Source organism: Lutjanus erythropterus, chromosome 10 (genome assembly GCF_056507025.1).
Source record: "Lutjanus erythropterus isolate fLutEry1 chromosome 10, fLutEry1.hap2, whole genome shotgun sequence".
Lineage (NCBI taxonomy): Eukaryota > Metazoa > Chordata > Actinopteri > Lutjaniformes > Lutjanidae > Lutjanus > Lutjanus erythropterus.
In genome coordinates, this window is record NC_139326.1 from 40,079,878 (window position 1) to 40,102,281 (window position 22,404).

The 22,404-nt window shown below is 38.5% G+C and overlaps 1 protein-coding gene across 1 annotated transcript in view; it reads left to right on the top strand.

Annotated features, from left to right (window-relative positions):
* Positions 1 to 326: 326 nt before the first annotated feature.
* adgrd2 (adhesion G protein-coupled receptor D2) overlaps positions 327 to 22,404 on the top strand; it is a 68,754-nt gene continuing 46,676 nt past the window's right edge. The window contains exons 1-10 of the mRNA XM_084729305.1: positions 327 to 685; positions 925 to 982; positions 2,549 to 2,788; positions 2,882 to 3,511; positions 7,731 to 7,856; positions 9,404 to 9,498; positions 10,569 to 10,859; positions 15,720 to 15,831; positions 20,367 to 20,501; positions 20,837 to 20,945. Of these exons, the coding sequence (XP_084585431.1) occupies positions 641 to 685; positions 925 to 982; positions 2,549 to 2,788; positions 2,882 to 3,511; positions 7,731 to 7,856; positions 9,404 to 9,498; positions 10,569 to 10,859; positions 15,720 to 15,831; positions 20,367 to 20,501; positions 20,837 to 20,945 (1,841 nt within the window). The 5' untranslated portion in view covers positions 327 to 640. The remainder of the gene's footprint in view (positions 686 to 924; positions 983 to 2,548; positions 2,789 to 2,881; positions 3,512 to 7,730; positions 7,857 to 9,403; positions 9,499 to 10,568; positions 10,860 to 15,719; positions 15,832 to 20,366; positions 20,502 to 20,836; positions 20,946 to 22,404) is intronic.

Sequence of the window (22,404 nt, forward strand, 5' to 3'; positions counted from 1 at the left end):
ACAGATGCCCAGTTAACTTTAGAGAGTTCTACAGAGGGCATGAATAAAAGGGCTATGTGGTAAAAATGTCTGCTGCCCTGCTGCTCTTGATGAACTCTCTGTGCCAAATGCTTGACACTGCTTGCGTAAGTAGGGTTCTTTTAAAAAATGACTCCATTTGCATGACAAAGGCAGATGGCTTCATGGTACTAAGGAGGGAGGGAGGGAGGGCACGGAGGGAAGGTGGGGGGTCTGAAGGGAGGCAGGAGACAGACTGGGACTCTTGGACAGACGCACTGGGATTGCTTGGCTCTCTCCCAGTCAGGAGAGCAAGAAACTCCGCTGGACATGGTGGATCCTGAAGCCGTGGCTCTGGATGAGGAGTGTGGACCAGATCTGAGTTTGAGCGCACTGCACATGGAGTTTGGAATGAGACCTGCTGCTGCTTTGGAGGAAAATGGGGATTTTACAACTGAGAGTCCAACAATGAATCAGACCAGAATTATTTAAAACTACTGGTTGAAGAATGACACTAAAATGCTTCTTCTGAGCTTCTATTCAGTTTGACAGAAATAAAGACTTTTTCTGAAGTGAACATCTGGGTCCAGCAGAAATATTGTTTTCTAGGTAAGCTCAGTGGTTTATTTCAGCTGGCTTAGAGATGACTGGAGCCCTGCATACTGGACTCATACTCTTCTTGTTTGTGGTAAGAACCTTCTCATTCTATACTACATAATAGCCGTCCTAACAGTTTTCTATGTTCCTCATTTTTACCTCGTATTAAGATATCTTTCCAAAGTTGCTCCCCTGAGTAGCATCAAATGCAACAATATTTTAATAACTGGAATTCCACATCTGTTTTCAAATGACTTTTGAATGCCTGTATTAAATGTGCAGGGACATGCTCATAATAATTTCGAATAAAATCAATTCTTTCTCCTGCAGGTGATCTGTGAGAGTGAGCCAACACATGCTGGGCCAGACAGAGTGGGGGACTCACATGGTGAGACTGTTACAGTCTTTCTCAAACATGTATACACACAAAAACTGGAACAATACACACCAGACACAAATCTAAAAACTCAAGAAACCACCATCAAGAAAAAGACTCAGACTTCTGAACTGTAACTCAACACTGCTAAATTCTAAATCACATTTTTGCAAAAGTCTGAACACAAATCACATCATTTTGCACACTTTGTGGAGAACATTGGCTTTCAAAATGACACACCCTCCCTTCTTACCTGTTCCAACTCAAATGGTAAAACACTCAAATCACTTGCCAGAGCATTCGAAGGCCCTCAGGTGACCTCGACTGGTTTGGGGGGAAAATGGAGCAGCATGAAGAAGAGACAGGAGGAGAAGCAAGAGGAAAGCAGAGCAATATTTCTAATGAAATGTACAACTTACTACTCAATACTCATACTCAATCATGACCTAAGAATGACTGATGCCTGATCATTACATCCCCATAAAGACAGTCTAAACAATTTGTTATCGTAGTGTTTCTCATTACATTTGTTTCTCAATTACTTTGATTTTTACCAAAATAATTTGTCTCTCAGAACTCAACACTGGATGATCAACTGTGGGTTTACAGTCTGACTCTGGGAAGTTGGGTTGGTTGTGAGTTACTGTGAGCCGAATTAGAGCTGACTGGATATGCACAAATGTAAATTGTATGCAATGCAAGATTTATATAATATACAATATACAGTTTTTGGTTTTGTTTCAACCAGTTATATACTTCTACTTTTTTATGAAAAGTCTGGGTTTTTAGAGATATTGCTAGGGCACTGGTTTTTGACATGCCCCCCTTATCAGAACCAGAAAATATCAGAAATTTTATTTTAGTTTAAACACAGCATCAACATTTGTGGAAACAAAAAAGAAAGCACTGATTTTAGAGAAAGGTTGTTTTTTTCACCTGTTCTCATCAAAATATTTAAATCACTGTTACAACAGTGCATCTGTTGAGGTTGGGTTGAACTGTCTGTGCAGCCTCTCTCAATATCAACCCAAAGTTTACAACATGGTCAACCAATGTTGCTCAGGTAACATCTGATAAATTTGGTCCTCGTCTTCTTTGTTCACATCCTCTATCTTCCTCACCTGTTGCCTTTTTATAGTTCTCATGTCTGACTGGTGAGTTTATAATTAATCAGCTGAGTGTCTGTACACCTGCCAGCTGTCTGTCTGTTTGAATTGTGTTGTATTTTTAAAGGTAGTGCTCTGAAATGTAAAGAACTGACAATGTTGGGAAGTGTGTTTAGTGTTTTGCAAAAGTGTGAGGCTGAGAATGTGCTTATAGTTGTGCAGATCTGGGCTGAAGTTTTGTTCCTTGAGTGTCAGGTTTCACTAACTCTGTGTTAATTAATTTTAATGTGCAAGCAATTGTAAAAAAAAAAAAACTGTACTGCACAGTTACAATCTCTACTCTGTCTGCAATGTAAAATGTCCACCTATTTTGAGACAAAAGAACCCCTAAACTTTAAAAAGAAAAGTGAGAAAAGTGAAACAATTATCTTTCTCATTCTGTTGTGATTGTTTTCTGTGTCTCTCTCCGCAGGACAATCCAGAATGGTCCATCTAACTTCTAACTGGGCTTTCCAGCTGGTCAATGACTCACTGGCCTTCTCCAGGGCTGACAGCTTCTGTAGAGGACAGTTTAGCTCACTTGCCACCCTGGACCAGTCAGAGGACCATGAAGGAGCCTTGGAGCTGCTTCGGCAGACTGGACTTCACCCACCTATCTGGGTCAGGAATCCCAGCAAAGCCACATCCAATCCTGTGGCTCTCTCCAAACAGTGTGAGTGAAATCACCCACAAATTAATAAAATTAAGAAAAACAAAACTAAGCAATAAGATTTGATTGAAGACTTCTTCTTCTGCTCTTGTTTAGATTCACAGTTCTCAGCCCTAAACTTCCCAAAAGAATCCCGTGAGGGCTTTGTCCGTGTCAACATGTCTTTTCCTGCCCTGTCATCCGTCAGTGTGTGTGTTCATGTCCAGTGGAACCCAGCGTGGAATGAAGTGTCCACCATCTTCTCCTATGCTGCACCTGTCTTTACCAATGAGTTCCAGCTAAGAGGCCAGGTGGACATGCAGGGACGCATCCTCTTGGCACTCATCATCCATGGGAAGCACCTGCCATATAAGGCGTCCTTCCCCAACGATGGAGCTTGGCATCACATCTGTGTCACGTGGCTCCGGAGCAGTGGCCACTGGGCTATCTACGTGGATGGCAACAGGAAGGACACGGGCTCAGGCACAGACACTTCCAGGGATATCTATGGGGAAGGGATATTCATTCTGGGTCAGGACCAAGATTCATTTGGAGGGAACTTCACAGAGCCCTTTTTTGGAAATATCACTGACCTGAATGTTTGGAATACATCTCTGGAAAAAAGGCATGTCCTTGCCCTTAATGCATGTTCACCCATCACCCAGGACGTGCTTTTCAGTTGGAACCTTGACCACCTAAGCAGCCACCCAGTGGTCAAAGAGGTGCAGGTCCTTCTGTTTTGCCCAGGTAAGATCACAGTTTCTATATGCTCTATCCCATTTCAGGGACTTTCTTGTTCAAGTGCCATTTTAAGTCTTCTTGTGCCTGAATCAGGAGGTCACAACAGGACGCCCTGTACGTCAGGTCAAGTCACATAGCACCAGTTCATAAAAGATGTTATCCCAGGGTACTTCTAATATAGAGCAGGTCTAGACCATACTATTTATAGTTTTATTTACAGAGACCCAACAATACGCTAACCGGACATGCAAGATTAGTTTATTACACAGAACCATCTGGAAAGCTGTCCACAGAAACTGTTTGGAAAAGGGCGAACGCTTTTGAGAAAACCTCTAGCAGGTGATTGGTAAGTCTAATACCCAATAACTTCAACCAATCAGATTAACTCACTGGACCAAAACCAAAGTCAGCTGGAAGCAGAGCAAAAAGTTTTCCATTGACTAAAGCTTTCAGTGCCATTCTTGGCTCTTCTTTCAGTGAAGAAATACTGTCCAGTTCTGATATAACTGATGCTATCACACCTTCTCTAGAACCTCTTCATTAGCTGCCATTGTTTGCTCAAGACGAGTTGTTTCCATGGACGCTTTTCACTGTCAGCGCGCCTAAAACCACGCCTGTAGCTGTCAGTAGTCCCTCCGAGAATGGTGTTTGGCTCACACCACCCCTGGTGTGGACACAAACTGATTACTTGGAGCCTGGCAAGATAGATTCTCATGTGATTGCATGATCTTGCAAATCTAGCTGCCTTGCAAGGTAAACAATTCCCACCATGAGCAAGCACTTGGCAATAGTGGCAAGGAAAAACTCCCTTTGAACGGACAGAAAACTCAAGCAGAACTGGGCTAAGAGTGGGCAGCCATGTGCTGTAACTGAAAACACTTATAGCTTATATCCAGTGGTTTATAATATTGTGAAAATGGACTCGACAACTCTAGAAACTTTAATTAATCTTTTTGTTCTTTTAGCACAAAAATTACAATGTAATTTATGAGAAATTTTCCATTTGCATGTATTTGTTTGGCTTACCCAGTGTCCTGCCAGGCTATGTCACTGCATAGGCCTCATTCACATAGAGGGGTCTGTTCTGTCTTTTTTCACATAGGACTAAAAATTTGTGACTTTTCATGTGGATATCCAGTAAGTGTGGATGGTAAATGCAGTCAGTTCTTCCTATATCTAATGATGTCACATTGATGTCACTGGTGCTGAGGAAGAAGTACAGGCTATATCATGTTGGATTTATAGTCTGTGCCTCTGTCTAGCCAGGGGGCATGCTAGTTGAGTATTTTTGTCACCTAACAGAGTTATAGTTATAGACTAGGTTGTTCATACACAGCCACATGGGAGTTAGAAGCTTGCATGCAATGCGTCCTGTTATATGTCAACACTGCTTGCACAGCTCAGTGAGCAAGAGAACTCAGCTTACTCAGCCAAAATATCAGCACTGAGGAATTTATTGCTTCAACTGACAAAATTTACCACCAACACCAATAGGACATGCCAACTGAAAAGACTTCAGCCCTGTATACTATAGTATAAGCCTAGTCAAGACAGTAATATCTTGACACACATGTTGAGTTTTGTAGTCATTCTTCATGGGGTTTCCTTGTTATATTATAATGATGATTTATTACATATTTGCAGTTTTCAGTAATAGACCTGTTGTACTCACCAGATCACTGAGATCTGGGCTTGAAGGCACAAGAAACATGAGCAGGTCTTAGAAATGTAAAACCAGAATGACTTTCTGCTTAAACTTTGACCTAATGTACTTACAGTAGTTGTTCGTGCACACAGTTTTCCTCTGCAATTAAGGATTATTTACAGACCTTGTGGGTATGCTCACTTTCAGTTTTACCCCCAAGATAACATGGATAAGCTGTTGATTGGCTTAAACCTCTCTTGCCTTGTATAGATGTTGTGTTCCTACATCTGGGCAGGTTCTTTTTTGGAGTGCAGTGTTGTCATAACTGATAGAAATTATGGCCAAAATGACAAAAATAAGACCTTAGGGTTAGGGTTGTAATAAATTGTAACTGTCTTTTAAGTTTACTTTTTAAATTCAGGTGAAAAAAAATTCAAGCTCAGACGGAGATTAACACCCACACCAAGACAACTGAACAAAGTTTTCGTTCACTTTTAAGACAACTTCAGTGCATCTGGTTAAAAGCATCATCATCCAAATCAGCCTCAAGGGGCCTTCACATGATAAGAAATTTGTTCCGGACTCACTGCGAGGTAGGGCGCAGAGAGGCGAAGCACAGCGCTACAACCGCTACATCCTGTCTGCCAGGTATACACAAACGACTGAGATAACTTTATATCTGGATGTAGCCAGATTCATAAACAATATGATTCAGAAATCTTATAACCCAACCTGACTGTTCACATTTCGCCAGGCGTTTACTGGCGAGACCGTATTCTGTTTTTAATGTTGTGTTACAGAGTTTTGGAAACCCTGAAACACTTGTATTAGGTTGTGTCTGGAAGGGAACCCTTGATTTACAAAGGTCTCATGGATTTTTCTATGTTGTCCCTTCATTGTGACGTTAAAATGATCACTCCCGCGAGATCTTCCACAGTTCTGGGGTTCCCTTGAAGACTTGACCATCAGTCACTGTCTCCTCTACTTGTGTCACTTGGACACATCTGCAGTCTCTTCTGCCTGCGTCGTCACAGTCAGCTGTTATCTCATTGGTTGCACTTTGAAAGGCCAGTGGCAAACAAGGACAAAGTTCAAATAATTTGAACTTTGAGCACAGCGGTCAGCAGTAGATCCGAGCGGTGCGCCACGCTGAGAGTGCCGCTTGGTCAGGCGACACTGCTCTCTCCACAGGAAAACAATGGGACAGCCAGCGCAAAGGTTTTTACCGCTGATCATATGTTGGGGTCTTTAGGATGTCAAGAGGGGTCTAAACTCCTGACGTTAAAGGAGCCAGACTTTGAAGGCTTTGTCAAGTCTGAGAAAATAACCCTACAGTGAGTTGCATTACAGGCAATACAGGATAGAGATTAAAAGGCAAGAAACCTCTGGTTCTTTGATTTTTTTTTTTTTTTGTCTCATGTGAGTCCCCCAAATTTATGGAAATGACATATTAAACTGCTGAAATAACTCCACTCCAGTCTTGAATGGTGCTCATACTGTGTCTTTGCATCTTGCTTATCCAACATATCAAAAAAACAAAGAACACCAACTTTAAAAAGTGTCACTTTACCAAAACTACCCATCAAATAAGCTGGCCTGACTCGGTTTGACTCAGCACATCAGCACAGCAGGGATTTGCATCTCCATTACAGCAGGGCTTCCTGCTTGAAGGTGTCTTTTAACTAATACACATTTAGCTTCCCTGTTATGTCAGTCCCTGTTATTTTGTTGCTTTCATTTTGAAACATCAACATTGGGAAATGTTGTGTTTTCATCAGCAGTAATTTAACACGACTCATATTAACTGAAAGTGAACATGAAACAGCAGATCATAAAGCAGATCCCAGATCACCTTATACTTTAGCCATGGAGGTCAAGTGGTTGTGTGTCTGTGTGAATGCATGTTCACGTGGATGTATGCAGTACGTGTGTTGCAGTAGCTAGGCGCAGTTATTGCAAATTCATTTCTGTTGTGCTCCAACTCACATCTCTGTGCCTGATACCTGATCAGTAAAGGTAGAATGACTTGTCTCTAAGCTACCAATATTAATGAGGCCTGTAAACCCAGACAGTGTGAAACTGAACAATGTGACACAGACACACTTCTAGAAACACATTAGGGTGACTGAGTGGACAGAATGAGGGGGAGTGGAAGTGAGACAGAGAGTAGGGAGGGATGGATGGAGGGGATTCCCACAGCCCCAGCAGTGTGGGGGCAGCTTGGGGAAGAACAGAGATCCATGCAGTGCTGAGCAGAAACTCCCCCACTGTCTGAGTCTCTTTTCCTCTTACAAGATTCATGCTGTCAGGTTACAATAACAAGTTACATTTTAAGTTGGTTTTTAAATATTTAGCATGATATATTTGTATTTATAATAATTTCACCATTTATGAATTTCTGTCAACTCTCAATGAGCCCTTGATGCTCCTGAATGTCATTGCTCTTTTGCATCAAATTTCATATCTACCTCATCCATGATTCATGTTTTTCAGACATTTGGACATACTCAGCTGACCTTTGTCTTGTTGTGTGTCCCTGTGTGTTTGAATGTGTTTTGTATCATATGACTGTGTGAGCAGCAGCAGTACACCAGCAGATGGAGCTGCAGGGCTGCAGGACTCTGCAGGGTTGGTCTGATCAGCTGCCTCTGTTCGGCCTGATGGACTGTTCTGATCCGCTGCCGTTCATCTGCAGGAGCAGCAGAGGTGAGTCTCACACATCGTCCACAAAACCAGGGCTTGACATGATGTTGATGAATATAAGAGGTGATGATGACTGCACATGACTGTACAAATGGATTTAAAAAAAACTGCATTGTGTAAAGTCTCAAAAATTCACTTCACAGTGTAAATCTACCAGTGTAGTGAGAAGATGAAATGGTTTTTTTTTATATGAGGAATAAGCTTATTTCATGAATTTTTACACAGAGCTAAAACTCAAAATGCAACCCCAACTCCTACAGAAAGAGTTGACTCAGAAAGTCTTCAAAATATGTGTGTTCTAGATCAGTGATTCCTAAACTTTTTCCTGGGGACCCACTTTTTAAAAATGACAAACCATTACCTAATTAATAAATCTTCGGAGAGTTAATTTGGGCATTACTGAATATTCCTGATCATTGTTTCTACCATTTCCACATCACCATATATTAACTTGACACATGCATATACACATTAAATACTAAACTAATAATATGAATAAAAAAAATAAGTGCATTTACGTTGAGTTAACAGTTGAGAGAACTTCAATGACTTTTCTCAATTTTTGAAAAACAATTTTTTGGGGTTTCTAAATCTCAGAGATTCAAGTTTTGACCAAAAAAAGAAAAGCATATAATCTCAACAGATTATTAGCTGATAAAACTTTTTTAAGAGTTTGAGTTGGGCTTTTTACAGTGTAGAACATTTTAGCCTACTTCTCTAATGATACAAAACAACTACATTTAGGCAGAATAAACAGGCTCTCATTTTTCCCCTTTCCTCAATAAAACAATCTACACATTTTGAATGCTTTATAAAAGATGTACTGCAGATATAAATATTAAATTTTGCAGAATTTCTTCCATAGTCTTTTATTTTTTAAATCTCCTGTGACCCACCTATGGGTCATGACCCAGTGTTTGGGAATGAAAAAATGACTCTTTGAATAAACTTATTTAAATAATAAGTGTTTCCACATGATTAAATGGCTTTGTTTCAGCATTAAGCAGCTCTGTTGGTCCAACTTAATTTCCTTGGGCTGGGTCAGTGGGTTATCGAGTTAATTCCTACTTACTTCCTAGAGTCATGTCTGAAGAGAAGTAACAGGGTTAGTCCATTTAAATTTGCACTCGTAAAATTACATCAGTAAATAATGTTGATCCAACCCAAGAAAATTGCATTATGCTGAAAGAAAGCCATGTAATCACATTAAAATAGTTTCCATTAAGTTAATTTAAAGAATAACTTTTATTTGTAACATCTCCCTACATAAAAAGTACAAAAACATGACTGGTATAATGTTGACCTATGACATCAAGTGTTTAATGTAAGTAATTACTGAAGTGACAAATGTATAAAATATTTGCTGTAGCTACTTTATAATATCTGAGCTTTAAATCTTCCTGTTGACAGGCAGGTCAGAGGTCAGTTTCTGCTGGGAGTCAGTGCTTTTATCAGCCTCAGTGCTAGCTAGCGAGTGAGTTGTTTGACCAGCAGAGCGTCCATCCTGCCATACTATCACCCCCACTGATGTTGTGTTGTTTTTGGCACAGAGCGATACCTGAAGATGAAGCAGATAAGTGATTCTCAGAGCTCTCAGCCCACTGCCTTTATGAGCCATCTGATGAAGCTCTCCAACACAACGCAGGTAGACAAATCACACATCTTTATATAGATAACTTTCCCTTCTTTCTCCACTTTTTTAAAAGTGATAGTTCACCCAAAATGAAACTTCAGACATTATCTTAATTGTCCTCATGCTGATTGAAGGTCAGGTTTAGTTTTTTAGTTTACAAAACACTGCTGGAGTTTCACACAAAAACAGTGTAGCAGAATCCCCCAAATAATGGAAGTGAATGGTGACCAGTTTTCAGACATAAAAAAACAACAGAATAAAAGCATAAAATGCCTCCATACTGCTCATCTGGTGTAATCCAAGTCTCTTAAAGCCTCAACATGCCAAGTTGTCTAAAAAATGTTATTTACACCATGATTTTAGCCTGAATCTTCACTGTAGATCCTTAGCTTGGAACCACGTTCATGTGCACACTGTCTGAACTGGGGATGGACTCGGGATGGAGATGAGTAGACAATCACGGAATTTTCATTTTTGGGTGACCTGTCCCTGTAATGATCTCACACTGTACACTTTGAGGTGTATTTATGGTGGAATATTCCTTTTTTTCACCCTTTTTTGATCACACCATTGTGGCTCTTTAGATAAATCTTTAGGTAAATCTGGTTCACATATTTTCAGACTTCAATTAATTCTAATAAGACACAATTAGAGCATATTATTTCTAGTTTCTGTCTAATTTAATTATTTATTAGTGTGCGGTAAAATATGTTTAACTCTATCTTGCATTGATAAAGAGTTTAATTATGTATGTATTTTTATGGTAGTTTGATGGAAGCAGATGCTGATACCAGTATTTTAGATAAAAGCTTAATGTTTTATGTTCATGCCAAATGATTCAAAATTAAATATATTAATTTACAGAAGTATTACTTGAATTTATTATCACTTACTATTTATTAGATCATGACATTTTAGAGTAATTATCACTTTATACAATAAATACCTGTATGTACATGAGTTCATAGTGAAATAAAAGCACAGGTTTTGTAATTTAAATACGATAACAGAATGAAAGAGGTGCTGTAACTCTGTTGTTACTCAGCTGAACTCAGTGTCTGTGTTTCTGTCTCCACTCCCAGGCAGTGTTGGGCCAGCAGCCGTCAGGGCTGAGCAGCCTGGTCCAGGCGTCTGCCTTGCTGGATGTCTCTGTCCAGGCCCTGGAGGACACCCAGCAGGAGGGACTGCAGCCAACAGACATGGTGTCCCTCATCCAGCTGCTGTCCCTGGCTGCTGACGTCTCCGTGCAGCCTCCCACCGATGCCACCAACCAGAGCCAGGACGACATCCAGGAGCTGAGCCAGCACTTCATCAGCGTGGCCGACAGCATCATCAGCGAAGACAACGCCCTCAAGTGGCAGGCCATCAAAGAGGTAGTGCACATACAGCAGCAGCACGGCTTGTTCTCCCAAACGCATGAGTGGCTCCTCACTGCAGACACATGTAGAGTTTGTGTATTGTATTTAGATCTGACATGAAATATCAGACCAATGAAGATCAATGAAGAATATTTCTTCAGGAAAATAAAGGAATAAATGTTTAGCAGAATGTATTTTTCCAGCCTTGACCCAGCTATTGCGTAAAGGGTCTCCAGCTCAAGTTAAGACTGTTTAAAATCACATTAGAAAATTGGAATATATTTTGAAATACTGCAAGTTATCATGGCAGCTGCTAAATGAGACAAAGCATACTGTGCTGTCCTCAGTAAAAGTTGTTACAGGCAACATATTTTTCAGCTATACAGCCAGCTTAATATCATACTTTTCCATCATTGTTTCCTCCAAGGAACAGGCAGGTTGTTGTGTTTGGCAGAATTTAATGAAGGGAAAAATATATCATTTTGTAAAACTGCAAAAGAACACAAAATACAGACAAAGTAAATACCTTTATAAGCACTTAATAACATCTCTAGTAATAATTAGAGAAAAAAAGTTACCGGCAAATTAATGCGAACAGCCGCTTAAAGGCATGTCAAAATATGTAATAACCAATGAAAGGACAACAGTAAATATAATTTACAATGGTAAGAATGCCTCAGCTATCAAACACTAATACATCCATGTGCAGTAATGTAATTTTGTAACAAACTAAACTAACCACCATCAAAATACTGGACCCAAACTCAAGAAATATTTACATAAACATACAAATATGAACACAAATAACAGATGACTAATGGATGAAGCCGTTTTGTGGACTTGAAGGCAAAGGATTGAGAAGAATGTTACACTTGTGCTCGCTCTGCTTCCTGTTTCTCTATCACTTCATTTCTCCCTCAGTGCAGATACTTGCAACCCCCACAAGGTGGTGCTACAGAACATATTATGAAACCAAAACACTAATTCCAATACACATACTTTCAACGCCGTCACAACTCTTTGGATACAAGGCAACGCAAGTTCATTTAGTTCATATTTCAAGTTCATATATTTGAGATTTTTTTTTTCTGAGCATCACTGGCACATTTTGCTAGCTTTTTTCCTAAACAGTTTGATATTTGATGTGGCGCTGGTGGAATAAAACTAAATATATTTACCCAAGTTTTGCACTTAAAGATCATATAAAAGAACAATAAATGTGTGTTCTGAGTTTTTCACACCACACAGAGTAGTTAAGTATATAAAATTAGGAAAAAAAATTTTTAGGAAAAGTTTTCTCTGCTCTGTAAGACTGGCATTGTCTGCTTTGCTGTCTCAGTGTCAAACACCACTATGACCTGAAAAACACCTGAAACATGGACGCTCCGTCCAGCAGCTTCATTGGACCAGACATGTTTGAGCCACCAGAGCCAGAGGACGGTGACAGGATGGTATTTATTTTTCTTCTGTGTCGGGTTGTTGGAACTGAAGTGAGCTGAAGTGAACTGCTAGACTGATTTGGACTGAGAGAGTTGGGAAGGAGTGGACCTTATATAGTGTTGGGGAAGTACGCCTCTGTCACGTCACTGAGCCATGTTTCAGGTCCACCCCAAAAATCCTGAACAGAAACTGAACAGTTTAACTCCACAATTCAGTACTACATAGTTAAGTCTTTTAACATGTTTCCAGCAACTATTTTCTAACATAAATAACATGTTTAGAGGAAAAAAATCAATTTGTATGCATGACATATTTCTTGTGGCAAAATAATTTGACAGTGTAGTATTAGTATGTTAACTGAGGTGAAGGATCTGCTTCCTCTTCCACCAATATTGGAAGATAAAACACATGACTGGAGGGTTTTGTTAAAGGGCTACTCCAGCAAATTCAATTTTAATGTTGTACTTCCATAAAAACTACCTGGCCAAAAAAAAAGTCAACACCTGATTAAACTAAGCAAATAATTACAAAAGATGGAAAAGATGTTACTCTGTTTCAGAGGGATCAAATTATTGTCCTGCATCGATCAAAGAAAACAACTAAGGAGACTGATGAAACTACTAAACCTGAGTTAAGAACTGTCCAACACATTATTAAAACCTGGAAGAATAGTGGTGAAACATCATCTTCTAGGAAGATGAAAAAAAATCTTGAATGATCGTGATCAGAGATCACTTAAACGTTTGGTGAAATCAAATTGTAAAAAATCAACAGTAAAACTATGTTAATGTAACTATGTTAGCTATGTTTAATAGTGAAAGTAAGAGCATGTCTACACACACAACATGACAAGAACTCAAGGGAATGGGACTAAACAGCCGTGTAGCCTTAAGAAAACCACTTATCAGTGAGGTTAATCGGAAAAAAAGGCTTCAGTTTGCTAGGGAGCATAAAGATTGGACTGTGGAGTGATGGAAAAAGGTCATGTGGTCTGATGAGTCCAGATTGACCCTGTTCCAGAGAGATCATCAGAGTAAGAAGAGAGGCAGATGAAGTGATGCTCCCATCATGCCTAGTGCCTACTGTACAAGCCTGTGGGGGCAGTGTTATGATCTGGGGTTGCTTCAGTTGCTCAGGTCGAGGTTCAGCAACATTATGAGTTCAGCTCACTACCTGAATATACTGAATGAGCAGGTTTTTCCATCAATGGATTTTTTTCTTCCCTGATGACACGGACATATTCCAAGATGACCATACCAGGATTCATCAGGGTCAAAGTGTGAAAGAGATGTTCAGGGAGCATGAGACATCATTTTCACACATGGATTGTCCACCACAGAGTCCAGACCTGAACCCCACTGAGAATCTTTGGGATGTGCTGGAGAAGACTTTACTCAGCGGTCCGACTCTCCCATCATCAATACAAGATCATGGAGAAAAATTAATGCAGCTCTGGACAGAAATAAATGTTGTGACATTGCATAAGCTTATTGAAACAATGCCATGGTGAATGTGTGCCGTAATCAAAGCAAATGGTGATCCAACAAAATTGTAGAGTGTGTGAGCTTTTTTTTGCCCAGGCAGCATAGTTGTTGAACTCATGAAGGACAGATTAAAAGAAGAATGGTCAAAACTGAAGCAGCAGAGGTCAGGATATCCTGAATTTCAGTTTCAAAAATAGGTTCTGGATCCTACATATCCCATAATGGCATATTTTCATTAGAGCCTCCCTGCCTGGTAAATGCCAATGTCTTCCAATCTCCATGGCTGACTTTATAATACAGCTAATAATTTGTAGTGTCAAGCCCAAGCCAAGAGAACATCATCAGGATTATTTTCTCAGACTTAACAAAAATCCTCCAGAGCCACAGAAGACATCATGCAGCTGTTGCTGAATACTGTCAGACTTTCTGTGATGAATAAACTGTACTTGATTTATAAAAATCAGTGGAGAAATGCTTTTTACAGTTTACACAGTTCTATTTCCCAACATGCAGTTCAGCACAACACTCCATCTCACATCCGCAGTGTAGAATGCACTAATGCGACCAAAACACTTGTTACACGTCTCAGTATCAACTTTTGTACCAGAACACTGACAGCAGAAGTAGGCTTTATTTTACAAAATTCAGACAAGTCATTTCAGTAATGCAATGCAAAACAAATGTGTATATATATGTCCTCTAGATCACTGTTTCCCAAACCATCGTGACCCAATCCACTATAGGCCTTATCAATAAATGTATGGAAGACTTATTTTGTGCATAAAAGAACATTCCTGACTCTTTTTATTGCCATTTCTGCATCACCTTATTTCTTGACATACAGTATGATACTGAAAAGATATACATGTGTTAAATACTTTATAAAGAAGATTAGATGAAAGAAATAAGTGCATTTATAAATGCACCTCACCTTTTTTCGTCTCAACGGGAAAATGATACAGTAAATTCTAGCCTACTTCATAAATGAGGCAAAATATGTGCATTTTTTTCCCTCTCATCAGTTAAATAATATACACATCTTAAATTCTGTATTCTTTAAAATATTGCAAGAGGCTATAATAGGTACCAGGTGCTTCCATATAGGGTACAAGGGCTCACTGAATGGTTTGATAAGTATGAAATAAATAGATAGATAGATAGATAGATAGATAGATAGATAGATAGATAGATAGATAGATAGATAGATAGATAGATAGACTGCTGTTATTTCTGCTGTAAAGCACTAGAGGGCAGTGTGCTGCTGTAGATATTATCAGCAGCAGTGGGATGATGAAGTTAGCACAGGTATGGCAGCACAGAGCTGACGGATGCTGCAGCAGCCTCCATATGACTTCAGAGAGGAAACCCAGTCCACTGTTGGTACACTGCGTTCTCTCCAAACTGTATTACCAAGTCTTTTTTTTTTTTGTCACTTCTGCCTCTGCACTATTGATGTGTGCAACTTGATGAGGTTGCTTTATGACAAGTGTTGTGTTTCTCTCAGCGCTCGCCTCCCCCCCGCCCCTCTCCTCTCCCTCCCCCCTTCCACAGGCCTCTCAGCGCTCCAAGGCCACCTCAGCCCAGACTCAATGGATGAGCAGCACTCTGAAAAACTGTGGCTGTACTCATCCACAAACCTCCCTCGCTCCGCTCCCAGCTCTGTCTCCAAGGCTCAGCTCTCAGATGGCCATATTGAATTCAGAACGAGGGGTTTCAAGCCAGACAATGGCAAAACCCACAATTGTCCCCTGCATTATAGGCTGGTCTATTGAACTGTGTGTGTGCCCTCTTCAGCCAAACTGTGCCTGGATTCTGGCAAACAGTTAACGGCACTGAAAGCGTTTTCTTATTGTTCGTTGTTTGAATGGTCATTTTTGAAATGCGGCTCTTTGGCTCTGATGAGTGGATGAGTGTTGCTGCCTCTGAGATGCCAGTGCTCCGTGTGTTTTAGGTGGTGAATGGCCCCATGGATGTGGTCAAGAGTATTGACCAGATGGTGACCAGCCTGAGCCCTCGCTTGATGGCAGAGACCGATCGCATGACCATTCATAGCCCCAACATCAGTGAGTCACAAACACACACACCCACATCCACAACCACTGACATACTACAGCAAAACTGAGAAAAAAAAAACAGAGCAAAGGAATTTTGAAATAAAGGGATGACACATTTATCTACTCTGAAAAAATGTCACATGATGCAACAATTGACCTTTAAAAAGATAAGGTCCATTCACCGGTAATAACAGAATAACCACACAGTGACAGGAAGTCAAACAATCACACTACACAGAAAGGAGTTTTTAACTTAATCAAATACCAATCAAATATGTTGATGGTGCTGCAGAATAGACTTTATATTATCTGCTTCAATTAATGTATCAGCTTCAGTTCATAATAATCATGTTTAAGCAGACACTAACAAGCACCAGACATTACCAGGGGTGGAAATAATTTGCTGTAATCAAGTAGTTTTTTTTTCTGCAGTAGATTTTAGGCCTATAGTTTTACTTGTACTGAAGTATTCATTACACCATGTAATCTACTTTGTTATTTTCAAAATCATAATTGAGTACTGAGTACAAGTTGAAGTAGTATCCAAACCTTTCATCTGCATTTTAGTAGCCAATCAGGTGTTCTGATCACAGACAGGCCAATGAAAACCAGGACATGTGGATGAGTAAGGATATTAATCATTAATCAATTAATTGGCATTGAGAATTTAACCAGTTAATACTGTATCCATGAATATTTAATTTATAGTCTAGAAATGGCAGCAGCTGCACCTCATTCGACATCATAAAACTTTTGTATCTTATAGATTACTAATGATTAATTGATTGTGAAGTTGGGAGTAATTTAGACCGAAGAGTTGAAGAAACAGAAACCTCTTTGACTGAATGTCTGCAACTGATAATGTATTAAACATCAACTGTTAAAAAGTAACTAATACTCTGAGAAGTTTTGGAGAAGAATGCTTTGTACTTTGTACTTTTTCTAACACCAGTACTTTTACTTGTAATATTTTAGTAGTTGAAAACAGATTTTCGGTACCTTTTCCATCACTGGACATTACTTTTTTTTTTTTTTTTTTTTTTTTTTTTCGAATAAAACTTTATTTGTCATTTGCAAAATTTACAAAATTATATTCTTTCACAAAGGTGAGTATTATATATTGCAAAGAGAATACATTTTCACATATTTGAAAAATAAAGACATAAAAACGAGAAATAATTCATAATAACATAACAATATAACTTGCCAGGGGGGATATAAGTTTACAGAAAAGTGCCAAAATGTTCACAGGTATGCAAAGTTTTTATTGCCTTTTGATTAAGAGAAAACTTTAAAGAATCAATGTATTGCTTGACCTCACTGTGAAAAGCAATGAAACAGGGCTTTCTATTAGAGAACTTACATTTGTGAATGTGAAATTTAGCCAAAAGAATGATAAGATTGATAATAAATGTTTCATTTGGTTTAGCTTTGGTTCTGTTAAAGTTATGGATACCAAGCAGCACATCCTTCCAGAACAGCACACAGTTTTTATCAATAGTGTTCGCCACAAAGTTACAAATGTCGAGCCAAAAGCTCTGGACAATGGGGCAAAGCCAAAATAAGTGAGTAACTGTTTCGACCTCCATAGAACAGAAAGAGCATTTCACATCAATGATTTTTTTTAACCTTTTACGAATATGATCATTAGAGGGATAAAACCTATGGATAAGTTTAAATGAGATTTCTCTAATTTTGTTGGTCAATAGGTATTGGTTAGGTAAGAGCCAGACTTTTTTCCAGTCAATGTCTTCCACAAACCTGTTCCAGTATGAGATCACATATGGAACTGTAGTGAATCACTGGACATTACTTTAAGACCAAACCACACTGGATGTTGGATCAAAAACTCTCATCCTAACAACTGGACCAGTCATATGACCACCAAAGGCTTCATTCGGAGGAAACTTTAATGGTAATCCATTAAAGGACCAATATGTAGGATTTAGTGGAAGCTAGCAGTGAGATTGCAGATTGCCTCTCCTGCCGCCTCCCTGTAGGAGAACCTATGCAAAACTCAGTCCAACACCAGCAGGGGGTCAAAAGTGACAGCAGCAAAAGACAAATATGTAAGAAACAAGTGAGGAACTTTGCATAATCACAAGTCTATCATAGATGGAGGGTCAAACACAGATGCCACATGAGAGACTGGAGTTCACTTCCTTTGTAGTCATTTTAGTTGTAGTTACTTTAACACTAATTGCCTAAATATACAATAAGACCAGGTAAATTCACTTGTTACAGCAGCTCAAGGATCAGAAGTAGGAGTGATGAAAAAAATGAAAATAAAGTTAAAAAAAGAATAAAATATGAAAAGGAGTATCAATAAATACAATATAGACACTTTAACTAAAAATACAAATATATAGATATGTGTGGATCACCATACAGGATAACTGTTTATATTATTTTATTAAGGGATGTGATGAATAACCTGAGATAGGAGGTAAACCCAACCAAACAAACTGTAACTGCGACCTGATATGTTTCTCAGCCAGCTTTATTTTGAAAGTCTAACAGGATGTTGCATTCTGTCTTATTGCTAACTTGACTGTAGAATGAGAACTTGTGGTGTGATACCATGTCGCACCAGTTCTGTGGTTCTCAAACCGCCTGGCATATCCCTCTTCAGAAGCCAATAAATCTCTGTTTTAGTTTGCAGTGTCGTCAGGCTCAAATAATTACCAGTGAATTCAATGAGGGGCGAGGAATTTTTCAATTTTTTAATTTACTGTTTATTATTTTAATTTTTATCCTTAATGTATTTTAACCTTTGTATTTTCTTTTTGTGCAGGTATCTATAAATAAAGTTTCTAATTATTTATTATAATTTGTGGAAACCTGTCAAAACAATGAAATCCAACATGCACACCACTTGTCCCTTTCTTTGTGCAGATATGTTCACTGAAGTTCTGAAACTTTTCTTTTAAGGTGTCCAATTTCCCTTCCCTCACCATTGTGCTGAAGGATGCAACAAGAGAAAAATCTCAAGTAGATTCCTGAGATAAAATAAAGTGCTGTGTTCTCACAATCCAGCAGAAATATGCCAAAGTTGCCATGGTAACACTCTTTCAGCCGAGGTTAATCAATCTTAATTGAAATTCAAACCATTATTGTTGATTTGATAGTGCGGTTATTAAAAACATCTGGTGAGCAGCACAGAGAGAGAGGAGACAAATAAGACTGAGAACATGCACAGAACATGAGAACACATATATTGTAAAATACATACTCTAATATCATTTCCTTTTAAATTAATACACATTTTCATTGACAAGGATGCAGATTGTCAGCTTTGACAAAAAATCTAGATCATCTAGATGAACTTAATGATCTATTAATTATTATGTGTAAGTATATTTCTTAACCCTTTAATGTCATCACCCTGTAAAAAGCAATGGATTTTTTGTTCTGTTTTTTTGTTGTTGTTGTTGTTGTTTGTTTGTTTGTTTGTTTGTTTGTTTGTTTTTCTGTTTTATTTTCTATTTTCAATTTCTTTGAGGCACTAATTTCCATTTGGACAGTCCTCTATCAAACGGTCCCAATGTTGTTTCATGGTAAAAGTATCAAAATACATTTACAAATACCAAAAATATTCAAAAGAGTCAAGTAAAAAATAAAATAAATCAGACTTGCTCATCTGTGTGAATCAGCTTAGCTTCATACCTTTACCATAAAATTACAACTGAACCATATAGAGCATGTTTTTAAGCAGTAAAAAGAAAAATAATAATAATAATTTATGAAAAATTTCAGCCTGCATATGATTGAATAACAATGAAGGTATCATATTCATGATAAATTTATGATCAGATCAGATCTTTTTTTGTTTTTAAATTTCATTGCAAATAGTTCATTTTAGCTTAGCTTCACTACCCATATAACCCATTTTGTAGTACATGTTAGACAGTAAAAACATAACCATACTTATGCAATTATTTCACACAAAAATCAATGATCAGAAGGGTTTTTTTAAATCTCATAGCAAATATCAATATTACTTACATTAGGTTAGCTTTACCTTTACCATAAAATGACAAACCGTTTGGTGCTTTTAGAAGATTATTTGACTTTTTTTTGTTATATCAAGTTACATATTTCCGTTCAGTAAGACTCCTGAAATTATAATATAGCAGAAGAAATATGCTTACCTTTGAAAATTACATCAAACACATTATGTCAGATTCCACACGTCTTGGGGGACATCTTGTTTCTAACTTGTTAGGAGGCAAACTAAAAGTCATGCTTTTAACTCATCTAAAGACACAGCAACATCTATTTTTTTATTATAATTTTTTAGGAGAACACACCTGAACTGAGTGTTAGAGATGATTCATTCAGGTTGAAGTAAGATCAACACATGTAATAATATATAGTGACTCCAAATTGTAAATACACTTTTTCTTTTTCGAACAAGTTTTTATTTTATTTTTCACAACATGATGGATGCAGGAAACATAACAATAATATTCATTGTTCTAAAAAATAAACACATTAGATTCTTTATCCGCTGAATCTGAACTGTGTAAATGTGTGTTTTCCAGAGCTGGAGGTGCAGCAGCAGAGGCTGCAGGATGGATCCAGAGGATCCAGCTTCTGTGGGCCTGACACAGAGACACACACCAACCTGGACTGTATCTCAGTCCCACATCACAAGATACAGGATCTCCATAACAACGGTAGGAAAATGCTGCTACACTTGCATTTACAGCAATCACTGATTCAGACTTATCTGTCACAACGCTGAGTGTTTGCAGAGAGAAGACACATTTTATTAACCTAAGTCTTGCGATGCACTAATGGCAGACTTGTGAATGTGTAGCATGTATTCACCTACTTACACTCTCAAGGTCTTGCAGTGAAGTGCAGATGGAGGCGCATTGTTGGCTTTTGCAACAACTATTCATGCTGAACAATGAGCGATCCTAAATGAACTACATTTCTCTCAGTACTGTTTTATTTGGCTGTCTGATGCGAGCTGAAGCCTCGTCTTGCTGTCGTGTTGAATGTGCAGGCTTCCACAAGCTCACGTTGGTCAACACGTGGTACGGCTCCCTGCGGCCGCTTTTCACTCCAGAGGAGAACATCACCATGGTTCCTACCGTCACTGACGGCAGCCAAAGGTAACACACGAGCACAAGTGCTGCTGGGGGAAGAAAAAGGCTTTTTTCAAAACCACACCTGTCATAGTCTAGCACAGTGATACTCAACCTGCGGCCCCTGGTCTAAATCTGGCCCCGTTAGGGTGTCGGGTGGCATTCCAAACATTTTTTTCGCAATGAAAATAAATTGAGATTTTTATACATTAGTAAATGTTCAATAATATCCCTTGGTTGTTAGATGGTAAGTTGCGTATTAGCCTGCGGTTCCAGACCCACATGGCCCTTTCCAGTGGCTCCCTGTGGCTGTGACAAAAAAAAAATCCCTCTCGTGGTATGCAGAGGAAGGTTAGAAATATTTTTTAAAAAATGAATGTGAAATAAATTTTACCTATGAAATAAAAGGCTAAATTATGTGATTAAAAATTGAAATTATGAGATAATAAATCAAAATTATGAGATTGCAGAACAAGACAGGAGTATGTGGAAGACTTTGTCTTTAAAAACTGTAGTACCTATTCTCAAACTGTGGTACTTGTACCACTGGTTGTATACAAGCTCCTTCTAGTGGTACACAGAGGAAGGTTAGAAATGTTCTTTTAAAAATTGAAAAAAAAAAAAATTGAAAACACAATACTCTCAAAATAATACATATTTTTGAATGAAAATGCATAAAATATAAGATCAAGGTCAAAGTCATGATCACACATGTAGCGTACATCCATGATTACCAGCAGTCATGAGCTACACTGTGATGGCAAGATAATAAGTGGAGGGAAAAGGAAGAGTCTGAGAATTCTACAATTATGGATCCAAACAGTAATTATTGCAAAAGTGCAGATCAGGTGGCGAATATTTTGAGCAGGGTTGAAAATGAAGTGGACGACAATGCTAGTGGCTACTGTGGAAGCTGTGGATGCCAAATCCCACCAAAAAGTCTCAGGGGAAAATAGAAAATAATGTAATACTTGTGGTTCCACACCGATTTTTTTTTCTCCTTTTTGTCAAAAAATGCCTCATTTGGTAGCAAAGATTGCAGACTCCTGGCCTCCTCACACTGAAAGAGCTTAAATGTTCTCTTCATTCTGTCCCTGGTAGGTTATATTCTATATTAATAAATCCAACATTTGAGTAATTGCATGATGGAAGAGGTTCCAGGTATGGTTAATGTTATTAGAGCCAGACAGATATATCGGTCCACCAATTGGCCCAATATTGACCCAGCACAGCCATATCAGTGTATATCATACTGGTGTGTATGCTGTCTGATATAAATAGAAAATAATGCAGATTCCCCTTGTTTTAATGCATGTTTTTTTTTATTTATGGTTATTTAGAATTATTAAAAGTATCAGTGGAAGTTTGCTGTTCAGTGCTCTGATGTCATTTTGGATTAAAATTATATAGATATCGGCCAATATATCAATATCAGAAATTTTTAAAATTATTAAATGCAGAAAAATGCTTGTACCAAGTTAATTTA